General features: G+C 46.5%; 1 protein-coding gene across 1 annotated transcript in view; it reads left to right on the top strand.

Annotated features, from left to right (window-relative positions):
• Nucleotides 1-12,086, top strand: part of Atp6v0d1 (ATPase H+ transporting V0 subunit d1) — a 46,106-nt gene that overhangs the window by 20,984 nt on the left and 13,036 nt on the right. Inside the window, exon 2 of the mRNA XM_031341193.1 lies at nucleotides 10,129-10,300. Within this exon, the coding sequence (XP_031197053.1) occupies nucleotides 10,129-10,300 (172 nt within the window). The remainder of the gene's footprint in view (nucleotides 1-10,128; nucleotides 10,301-12,086) is intronic.

Here is a 12,086-nt window from a genome sequence, read left to right as displayed (position 1 = left end):
GTTTCCTGGAACTCACTCTGTAGACCAGGCTGGCCTCAAACTCACAAAGATCTGCCTGCCTCTGGCTCCTATGTGTTGGGATTAAAAGTGTGCATCATTGTTGCCTGGCTGAATATTGTATGTCTCTCCCTTGGGCTGTCTCTGAGTACCATAGGCTTGGCAAGATGCTCCTGCCAGGATCCTGGTATAGTGGAACAGAGATGATAGCCCTAAAACTGCCCTGTTCTACCTGAGCAAGCCCTAGCTTTCCTTCCTGTCCTTCTTTCAGAGGTCTGTATGTAGAACAGGAGCCCAGCATCAAGGACTGACTGGATCACCCAGGTGCTGTGGTCCAGCAGACCCAGGACCTAGACATGGACATGTCTAGCATTTGAGCAAAGCTCACTGCTACTGGGAGTCTTCATTTGGCTGCTTGGCACCTAGCCAGGTCAGACCACTTTACCTCTTTTACACACAGACAATTCATGTCTTTGAGAAGTGCAAACAGTTTTCTTTATAGCCCCAGATTTATTCCATTCTGCAGATTCTATAACTGTAGTAGCAAACCTGAAGAAGAAAGGCCAAAGTGCATGATAGCAGCACTTCAAAGAGGTGTGGTCCCCAACTCCCAGGATAAGTTCCCTTGATTGTCAGGTGAGGCTGTGGTTAGAAACATAAGGAAGCTACTCTGCAAGCCTTGTGTCTTTTGGGTCATACCAGTCCTGTGAAGTCTTAGGACCAAGGAGGGAGTAATTTGATGAAGGCTATCCTGTTAGATTCCCACTTAGTTGGAGGAGGGCTTCTTGGAACTTGCCCTGGGTGCAGCAGTGAGCAGCTCTGCCCCTCCCTTTGGCACATGAAGTTGTATTGCCTGACTGGCACCTCCCAATTGTCAGAGGAGTTAACTTCCTCATGGGCTGTGAGAGATGCTGTCATTGTCCTACCTACAGGGACTCGGTGTTCCTGAGATCATGTGGGTAATTACATGTGACTCTGCTGCTACCTGCCACCTGTCCCAAAGCTGGGAGTGGGTGGCTAACATGGGGCAGACATCCTGATGACTCTTGGACATGGGAAGTGATCTTCCCACTAATGTTTGATGTTGGTGGGTGGTGTCACCAGTATCATCTGGACCACCTCTATGGGTTTAGCCCCATTCCCTGTTGTCAGTGCCTCACCTTAACTTATAAGCCTCCAGCATGAAATAAATTTCAGGTCCAGAGACCAAGGAGGGATCACTCCTGTCCTTGAATTGCAGGAGCTCTGTCTTATACCAACTGAATCCCAATAACTGTGTGGCTATGCCAGCAGTAGACTCCAGGTTCTGATGGCCTGCCAGGTCCTAGGACTTCCTATGGAGCAGGAGCTACACTTGGCTACTCTACCTCCTGTTTGCCCCCAAGACTCTAGGGCTGTAGCTTGTGAGGGAAACCCAGGGTGCAGTCAGGGGTAAGAGTAAGGGGGGAATTGGTCTATAAACTTTGTCCAGATTTCTGGCTTCCCAGAGCTCTGTATAGTCTTTTTGATAGGTGAAGTAACACATGCACTTTGGGTCAAGCCTCCCAGATCTTGAGCCAGCCCTATTCTTGTAACTCTAATAAATAGTAGAGTTGTGCTGGTGCGTTTGCATGCTCACCTATAGGTGGTGACATGGAGGACATACTACAGCCTGGAGGAAGGATTGCTATAGATCATGAAAAGGAGGATCAGGGGAACTCTTTTGAGAGCTAAATAGGGCAGCTTGAGCCATAGCTAGAGTGGTGGAGACTATTGGGCTGAGAGTGTTCATTAGGAAGCTTTGTGTGGCCTCCTTTCTGATGGAAAAGATGTTGTATATTATGCTGTTGATGTCTTTAAGTATACCATTACTTCAATTTAATGTTTGTGTAGGTACCCTGAGGGTAGGAGTGGGCACACAGTACAGGTGCTGGGCAGTAGCCAAGAGCCTGGATATACAGATGTACTATAAAATACTCAGGACAAGATTTAAACTCACATTTTTATGGCTCCAAAGCTCAGATTTTTCTCATTTTGAGCCAGGCAAGATGGTAGATACAACCTGTAATCCTAGCACTTATAGACAATAGGGTTGTAAGTTTGAGGGTCACCCTAGGTAACATAGCAAGCCCTGTATTTAAACACACAGACACAGACAGACAGACAGACAGACAGACAGACAGACAGACACACTTTCCTTTTCTCTGTCCAAGGAGTGATGTTTTGAAACTAGTGGTTTGTCAAAGTGAACTGTAGAGGAAAGGGAACTGGAACCATAGACCAGCTTTTGGAGGAAGGGTATGCCTTCACTAACCAGGATAAGAAGCTCTTGACAGTCTAGGGGGTGGTAAGAAAGAGCAGAAAATTTGTGGGGAGGGAGAAAGCTGACATAGTAGAAAGAGTTGAAACACAGAGGTGATCAGTTAGCATTACCTGGGAGCACCTTCGGCCATAGTGGAGCCTCAAAGACTACAGAGGATATTCAGTCTGTGCTGGGGCCTTAGGTAAACCCAGAGTTAATAGTTCTCATGCAGAGGCTCCCACGCTTGTGTTCCAGATGTGGTACTCTGACCCTGCAGATCCAGCCAGCCAGTGCACGCATCTGTTTTAGAGCTGACACGAGCCTGAGAAACTCCCCTGAGCCTAAGGAGGAGGTTTTGGCACAGCATATTCATCCAGAAGTATTAGGGTGGCACAGGCTTTATTGAATCACCAGACTGGCCATCCTGTGTTTTCTCATTTTGGACCTCTAGAAGTAATAACATTGGAAGTAGATCCTTGTTCCTTCAAAGCAGACTCCTCACCTGGACCCAACAGGCCTAGCCACCCTTGCAGGGTTGGCACATTAGGCTCTATGGAACATGTTCTAGCATCTGGTTTCATATAATTCCTGAAAACTCCTGAGCTCCCCAGGAGAGCATCATTGAGTAACCTCTGGAAAAGCAGAAGTGAAGTCTGGGAACACACTGTCCTTTTACACTTCACTCTGGCCAGTTGGCCAGCAGGAGCCCTATGGTGGACCATGAGGCCATAGTGAGTGTAGATCTGGGCCACCCTTTTTAGTGTGTTGGTTTCCTAAGGCATGTGGGACCAACCCCTTGGCATAGACCATGACCCTCTTTTCCTGCTTGCCTAAGTCCTTGGAGAACTGCTGTAAGGGCCAGAGGGCTGGAAAGGCCATGTACTACCTGCCCCTGGGAGCCAGCTGAATGGCCTGAAAGATCCCCTTCTGGTTGGCAGGCTTAGGGAATGCTTTCAGGAAGAGGGTGGGGCCAGGGCTGCTTAGCTCCATCTCACACAGCTTGGCTAAGTCACTGCCAAGACAATATTTTATCATACAGAGCAGAGAACACTGGTCAGGTTGTTGTTGGTGGGACATGGTCCTGTACTATTGAGGAGTCTGGGGTCAGTCAGTATGGTCAATAGTATCACAGGGACCAGACCCTTACTACTGAAAGAGACAACTGGGGATTAGGGATAACCAAGGGAAATTTCAAGACAGATGGAAGCTATGAGGCTAGCCTGAAGCTGGTGCAGGCTAATAAGCTGAATAGCTGTGCCAGGTAGGTAGTAAGGGTCTGGTCCCTGTCGATACTATTGACCATACTGACTGACCCCAGACTCCTCAATAGTACAGGACCATGTCCCACCAACAACAACCTGACCAGTGTTCTCTGCTCTGTATGATAAAATATTGTCTTGGCAGTGACTTAGCCAAGCTGTGTGAGATGGAGCTAGACAGAGGCTGCCCTGTGGAAGAGGGAGGGCAGAGGCTCTTGGTTTCTAGGGTGGGGGTGTGTCTTCCTGTTCAGTCTTCCTGGCCTGGCCTGGCCTGGCCTGAGGAAACCTCCAGTTCAAGGGCTTTTAGTAAGGTCACCTGTGGACTTCCCCTGGAGCATTTGCTGGGATGATAGGAAGGTGACTGTTGTCAGAAGAGTAGCGCTGTTAAATCAGAGTCGACAAGTCGAGAGGTGAAGCATTGTAAGGGCTGAGGCCATGGGAGACTATGGGCTTTTGGGAGAAACAGAGCTGTAGCTCCAGGGCCACAGAACCTTGAGGAAAGGTGACAGTGACATATTGGAGTTGGGTGACTTCACTTTGAACTTAGAGACGGAGGAGTAGAGTAGGATGCCTTTGACCACAGGGAGTTGGAGTTTGAGGGGGGATAGTTGCCAGGACATCTAAGACAGGGAACTTAGGAAGCATAGGAGGTTTGGGGTGGTTCTGGAGGTGGGCTGGGGAGAAGCAAGCCCAGGACTTTGAGCAAGACTAGAAACTGAATTAATCTGTCTCCTCTGAGCTAGGGTTTAACCTCACACTAAAGTAAGAACTTCCTGATAGCAGCAATATCTTCTTCAACTTGAGAATCAGCCTCTGAGAAAGTCTTTTACTGTGAGAGATCCCAAACTATCCAGAGACTTGGTGCTGGGCCACTGATAGAATTTGGGGTAGACAGCTGGGCTTGTGGGTAGACCAGAGTTGTCCCCAGAGTCTACTGTAACTAGAATACAGCTTATACCTCAAACCAGGCATGTCTGGTCCTCTCAGGGACTTCCACCAATGCTGTTGGGCTGTTGAGCCCAGGTCCCATAGCAAACCTAGCCCCTGTTGTCCTTGGGTGCCCTTGAGGGCCTGGGCTAGGGCCAGATGGCTAAGTCTCCCACGAAGCATCTATAAGTTCCAGGCTTCTCCTAATGCTTGGATTCTAGTCCCAGTCACACCCCCTCCTCCACAGCCTTCAGAAATAGCAGGAAGCTGAGGAGAGAGAATTCTAACCCAGCTTGTCCTAGCCCTGGCCAGGCCTGTCTGAAGGGCTTAGGGTTGCCAGCCACTGCGTCTGGGCGCCAGGTTTCTCCAGCAGGGTCAGAACTGGTTTAGAAGCCCTGTGTGGTCCCCTCGTGGGCGAGCTAAGGAATCAGCCTGTCTCCCTCCCTCCAGTTGCCTTCTTGGCTGGCAGGCTGTCCCTTTTCCCTTGGTCATAGGGAAATGTGGGTCTTAGCCAGGCAAAGTGGTCTGGAACTGGCCCTTTGACACCGTCTCTGGGGGCTTTTAAAAATGAGTTTCCTGGTAAGGCAGACTCTTCCAGCCTTGGGCAGGATTCTCAGTAGAGTCTCCCGAGTTTGCTCTAATCTGACAAACTCCAGCAGAAACCACCCAGCCGCCTGCATTCCAGCAGTGCTCAGAGCCGTGGCTTCTCCTGATGCAGTGTCAGCAGAATGCAGCAATGGAAGCACAGGGATGTCTGCTCTGAAGCCTGTGTGAAGTCCCAGGGGTGGGGCTATACAAAGGAGCACTCTAGCTTTGTTCTGCTCAACCCCAAGCATACTTTTCTAGCTTCTTTAGTAATAGTTGGTGTCAAAAGTGATACTAGTGGGATTTGCCACTGAGTCATGATAGTATGGACCTATGCCTACTATTGACAAGTGGGCAGTGAGTGTCCAGGTGGTCTGCAAGCCAGTGGTCAACTCTTCTGGCTTTAAATGCTTTTTGGATAGCTGGTTCTATATTTGAAAGGCCTGCTCTACCAATGTGTTCAAGGAGGCTCAGAGAACAAAAGAGAGCTGAGATGGGGACTGACAGCGTCCCACCAGGCCTGCTTGATATCCTAGCCTCTCTTTACTTTGACTGTGAAACTGTGGACAAGGTTCTGGCTTTTATTGATAAGCCTTTGAAATTGACATTTCTGGGAGGTCCAGCACAAAGATTGCTTGCTCCTGGCATGGGAAGGAGACCATTGCATAGCCTGTGTATGCCCAGGCCTTCTGAGGTGAAAACTCTCACTAAGTACCAGATATCTGATGGAGACTAACTGGCTGTTAAAGAGAAAGTGTTTGGCAGTTGGGAAAGTTGCTGAGCTAGTGTTCTCAGAAAGAAGTTTTGTGATGCAAGGCAAAGTCTGGGATAGAGGAAGTGTCATGCTCTTGGAGAGCTCATCATAAGGATCCCCAGTGGGATATCACCCCAGTGGGGTGATAACTTGCCTAGGGAATCTTCCCAGAGCATGTGCTCAGAAGGGCAGAATGTGCAGAGGCCTGAATCCTCAATGCTTTGGGAGTGAAGGATCAGGGGAATTGAGTAGGGGTAGTAGGCTTGCTACCCTAGGAACTGATGGGGCCAGTGACAGGAGGCACTCCAGTCAGAGGACTGAGTTTTACCCTGGAGCCTTCCTGTGCCTCTGTTTTGGTTTCTAGGGAGCTGAAGAGGAAGTCTTTTGGCCTAAAGAGAATTTTAGGCTGGTTGCTATGGCTGCGTGGATAAATGAACATTTTTGGCCTGACTGCTGTCATGTCTAGAACTTCTTGTAGTAAATGTTTGGGAACTTGGTGGCCCTGGACCAGAATCCCTTGTTCATCATGTTGGTCCTCAGGCTCCAGTGGCAATATGTTTACTGGTAGATACAAATATGTAAATCAAGGCATGAATGTGACATGGCAAATGAAGTCTGCTTCATTTCAGTACTTATTAGGTGGGATAGCTCATATTTGTTTCATACCCACAAAGACCATTTCAGAGGCATTAATAATCTTTCTTTTTTCTTTTTTATTTTTTGAAAGTCAAGCAAAGCCAAAGTTTATTTAAGGGGACAATTTTATTAGAGTTTCAAAGAAAAACCCCAGGGCAAGCAAGTTGTAAATCTCAGTAGCTGCCTGGAGGAGGAGAATGGAAAAGGAAAAACAGCCATGCAGTTTGAGTTAAACCATTGTGGAGGTCAGCCATGTGGCAGCATACAGAGTTCCATGGTGGGAAAGGGGCATTATAGGAGTGAAGCCCAGTATGTTAAGAAAAATATGCTTAAATAAGGGAGAAGAAAAGGAAAAGTTATGCTTCTCAGAGTAATTCAGAAAAGCTGGCAGACTTATGAAGCAGCATGGCTGTGTGCTATAAGAAACTACTAGAAAAGTATTCTAAGATATAAGTATTGTCTTGTCTGTACCCCACCCCACTCCTTATTTCTATTTTTCTTTTCTTTATCAAGACAGGGTCTTATAGCCTAAGTTGGCCTTGAACAATTGAACTACTTCTGCTCCCAAATGTTGGTATTATAGGTGTGAACCCAGGGTTCATATATGCTAGGTAAGCTTTCTGCCCACTGACCTAAAACCTCTCCTCCATGTTTCTTTTAAAAAGATTGTGCACTTGCCTAGTCTCAAGGTTATTACAATGTGGAGGTAGAAATGGAGGCATAGACTGTTATGGCAATAGCCATCAATAGAATTAGATTGTTTTTCCTGCAAAACCCATCTGAATTACTACAATAACCCAAGCATTTCTGAGTTGAATACCTCCTGTTACCCATGCCTTACTCTCAAAGTAGCCAGATTGGGAGAATAAGAAAGAACAGAACCCCTTAGCAGAGTGATTGTGAATGCCCTGGGGTAGAGACATTGGAAGAGATGTGCACATATCACTAAAAGCCAGGTGGCTTCTCTTAACTTATTTGCCTTCTCTTTTTTTATCATCTTTAGGGTGGCCATGGGAGAGAAGTAGATTTAAATGGCCAAGTTGACATGAATGCATTGGATCCTCCTCAAGCTAAGGTGCACCCTATTAGTGCCTAGGAGGACATAAATTCTGTTTATCACCAGCCCCCCTCCCCCCGGGTCTATAGGTAGAAAGTGTCTATTCCAGCACTTTTATACACGCTCCCCACATTCAGCAACATGTGCTCTTCCATCTCCTTTTGCATACTTGACTGCAAGTTGAACATTCTTTATTATGGTGGTTGTTCATTTGTTTGGGTTGAGACAAGATCTAGTTATGTTGCCCTGGTTGGCCTGGAACTGCCTGTGTAGAACTGGCTGGTCTTGAACTCACAGACATCCTTCTGCTTTTGCCTTCTGAGTACTGGGATTGAAGGTGTATGACTCAATGTCACACACTGTTGAGGCATTCTTCATGTGATAGAGTATGAAGGGCATCAGAAAGGTGCCTGAAGTCTGTGGACGAGTTACCTGTTGCACCTTTCATTCTCTCTGAGCATCTCCAGCTGTGTGACCCTCTGGGCCTCAAGAACACCTGGGGAATCCTACACTAATAACCCAGGAGTAATTTTCTAGCAATCATCACTTATCTTTTCCTATTTTTTCATTTATTCTACAGTAATTTTTAGAGCACAAATAATTCTTCTTGTGGGTTTTTTTGGGGGGGCGGTGAGACAGGGTTTCTCTGTATAACCCTGGCTGTCCTGGAACTCACTCCATAGACCAGGCCAGCCTTGAACTCAGAAATCCGCCTGCCTCTGCCTCCCAATCTTCTTGTGTTTTAAGAAGACTACTCTCAATAGGCAAAGGCACTTGCCACCAAGCCTGAGTGTAGTACCTGGAGCTCATATGGTGGAAGGAGGGAACAGATTTCTGCAGGAGTCCTCTGATCTCCATAGGCACACAGTGACACTGCATGTTGGGGAAAATGTGTGAGTGCATGCATGCTCACACCCACCTTCACATACATATATATGTAACTTTTTAAGAAGTGTCAATGCTGATGGTGGTGGTTAGTGCCTGTGACCTCAGTAGCAGCACTTGAAAGGCTGAGGCAAGAGGATTGAAAAGTTTGAGGCCAGCCTGATCTACAGAGTGAGTTCCAAGCCAGCCTGTGCTACATAACAAGACCATGTTTCAAAGAGGCCGGGCATGGTGGCACATACTTTTAATCCTACACTTGAGGGGCAGAGTCAGGGAGATCTCTGTGAGTTCAAGGCCAGCCAAGCTGTATAGGGAGATCTTGAATGAATGAATGAATGAACTAGGTTGATGGCTCCCTAGTTCAGATTCCCAGAATCTGTAAAAAGCTGGGTATGCTGGCATGTATTTTTATACCAGCAATGGTGAGATGGGAGGCAGGACAGTTGGATCCCTATAAGGTTACTGGCCAGCTTGTCTAGCCTACTTGGTCAGGTTCCAGGCCAGTGAACAACCCTGTCTAAACAAAAGGAAGAGCCGAAAAATGATATCTAAGATTTTCCTCTGACCTCTACAAAAATACATATACATACATGTGCACACGAACATATAAAAAAGTAAAAATAATAAAATATACCTCAGTGATACAATATAGCCTAGCATATATGAAGCCCTAACTTCAGTTCTCAGTACTGCAAAAATAAAATAATCACTGGCTCCTGTGAGGAATGGATTAGAGGCAAGGGTGAGTCATTCAATTTTTAGAGACACATACTCATAGCTCTGGGTTCCATGAGAGGAACCTTCTGGAGGGATGCTGTCTTTTCAGATATGTTTGCTCCCAATATAGATAATGGCAGCAAACTAAATTATAAGTAAGGATAGGTAAGGAGTTAAACACCAAAACCAAACTCATAGTCACATATTCTATATGTCTCTAAAAATTGAAGAGAATTCTTAGTATTAGTTTGTCTACTTCCAGCTACTGTTAAGGGGAATCCAGTCCCAGGCTACACATCCTTCAGGCCCCTTCTTTTCCTTCATGCTTTCTAGGCCCCACACTTTGCTGCAGTCCAACCCAGTGAGGCCTTTTCTGCTCAACCATATCTTTGTGCTGTTTCTCTCATCTACTTCCAGCAGCTTTGGATATTTCTTTTCTTTTCTTCCTTCCTCCTTCCCTTCCTTTCTTCCTTTTTGTTTGTTTGTTTGGTTTGGTTTAGTTTGGCTTTTTGAGACAGGGCTTCTCTATGCAGCTCTGGCTGTCCTAGAACTCACTCTGTAGACCAGGATGGCCTTGAACTCCCAGATACACCTGTGTGTACCACCATTGCCTGTCAGAATTTCTTTTTTTAATGTGCCTCATGTCTGAATATTTTGCTCTTCCAATTCTAATGTGCTGGAGAGTACTTGTTATATTCTCTTCCAAGTCAGGATCTCAAAGTCTACAGATTATAAATGATACCTTATTTTGAGGTTTCCCAACCTCATCATTTTGGTGTACAATTATTCTACTTGCATTTGTACTCTGGGGCCTAGAATGCTGACTTCTATTCCTAGGGTCTGGATCATCTGGGCCTTAGCCTAGCTAATGGCTCAATTGACACTGAGCCATTAAGGAGATGAAGTCAGGTGGCAGCAGGATACACTTTTCATGGGAGGAGCTGGGCTTAGAATTGGCTAAGGATGGAAACTTAGGGCAATGGGTAAGGTTCAGAAAGCCTAACCCTTACCATCTACCCTTGCGTTTCAGACTTGAAACTGCACCTGCAGAGTACAGATTATGGCAACTTCCTGGCCAATGAAGCATCACCTCTGACGGTGTCAGTCATCGATGACAAGCTCAAGGAGAAGATGGTAGTAGAGTTCCGCCACATGAGAAACCATGCCTATGAGCCACTTGCCAGCTTCCTGGACTTCATTACGTGAGTGAACCCATAGCGCTGGGCAAGGTAGTTCTATGCCTGCAGAAGTTGGCACCAGAATGGCTTAGGACAGCAGTTATTGTGCTTCTATCAGGTGACCAGATGGCAGCTCTGTCAGGCCAGCTGTTGTTAGAGAATGTCTTTAAAGTCTTCTTAAGTGGTATAACTAGATTGGTCATTCAACAACTCTGCACTCTAGGTTACAACCTTTAAAGTGATGTTACCAGTTTCTTTTCCTGTCTCTCATTGTTGTGGAGATGATAAAGTTGCAAAAGCTGGGAGAATTGGAGCTCCGCTATTCACTTATTCTACAGCACCTACATTAAACACTCATTAGGTTTCCCCTACTCCCCTCATGGTAGAGTCAAGGTCTGGGGGTAGACAGAACTCTGGAGAGCTTGGGATGGGCCATACAGTCCTTCTGCCCCTACCTAGGCTGAGCATCACTGGACTGTCTCAACCTACTAGCACTCAAATAATGACATGGAGATTTACTATTGTTTATGAATGATTAGGCTTGATATCTAGGCTTGTTCTCAACTACCTCATATAACTTAATAGTCCATTTATTCTAATCTACTTTCTGCCATGTGGCCCATTACCTCTTTCCTTCAGTCCCAGCACCTGCTCCTTCCATGTCTGGCTGGTGAATCTCATCCACATCTGATTCTTTCCCAGAGTTCCCATCTCTCCCAGATGTCCCACCTGTCCTCTTCTGCCTTGCTATAGGCTGTTCAGTTCTCTATTAAACCAATCAGAAGAGGCATTTGAGGAAGGACAGAGACACACTTTCACACAGTGTACAAAAAGATTATCCCAACAGCTGAGGGCTATTCTTCATGTGCTCTGACAGGTCAGAAAGACAGGGAATGGGCTTGAGTTGGGGGAGGCTGAATGCTTTGCTGTTCTTAACAGGAGCTAAGGTAGGTAGGTTGTTTATTAATAACCCTTGGTTGCTGCAGGCTTCCCCATTGTGTGACCCTTGGGTGGAACTCTTAGAGAAGCTATATACCAAGCTCTTAGAGGAGCTAAACAGGGAAGACCTTGGACTTGAGGGCTAGAACAGGCTACTTCAATTAGTCCTGTATGTCTGGAACCCTAAAAGGTAGAGAAATTAGCTCTGAAGGAATGACCTAGAAGTGATGAGTCAGAGCCTGGCAGACAAATAATGGCTTCAGCCCAGGTGGCTGCCTCATGAAAGTAGTGAGCAGAAGTATGATCATTGGCTAGCCTCTGAGTGTGCTGTACAGTGTATGTTGTTAGGAGATGTATCCCCACATTCTTCTGAATGTCTTGTTTTTCCCTTTCCCTAGCCTCTTGTTTAGGACCAGACACATCACTTGTTTCTTCTTAGACATGGTTGTATGTGGCTGTCTGGCCCATCTTCTCCTCTCAGCCAAAACCAGCCACTTGCACAAAATTCATCTACTCAAATGGGGTATTTAGGGAGAGGGCTCCAACCTCAGTTATAACAGGCCGTGACACCTGAAAGGTGCAGAGTACTCCTATAAGTTGGAAAGCAAGCATTCTCCAGGCTATAGATCTTTTCCTCCGGGTACCTCTTCGCTGCAGAATCCTACATGGGTTCATGCTCAAACTGTCTTAATCCTCATCAAGGTATGCCAACATGGACCTAGTGGGACAGGGCAGATAAGAGTATATTACATACTGATGCTTTGAGGGGGGTATGTCACACATCATTCTACCATCTGTCACCTAACCCCTAGCCTGGGCCTGTGTATCCCCTACCCCACAGCCAGAGCCAAGGACATACCAGGAAACTAAA

This window comes from Mastomys coucha, unplaced genomic scaffold (genome assembly GCF_008632895.1).
Source record: "Mastomys coucha isolate ucsf_1 unplaced genomic scaffold, UCSF_Mcou_1 pScaffold22, whole genome shotgun sequence".
In the NCBI taxonomy this organism is placed as follows: domain Eukaryota; kingdom Metazoa; phylum Chordata; class Mammalia; order Rodentia; family Muridae; genus Mastomys; species Mastomys coucha.
The sequence above is the reverse complement of the archived record's forward strand: the minus strand, read 5'-3'. Positions and strand labels throughout refer to the sequence as shown.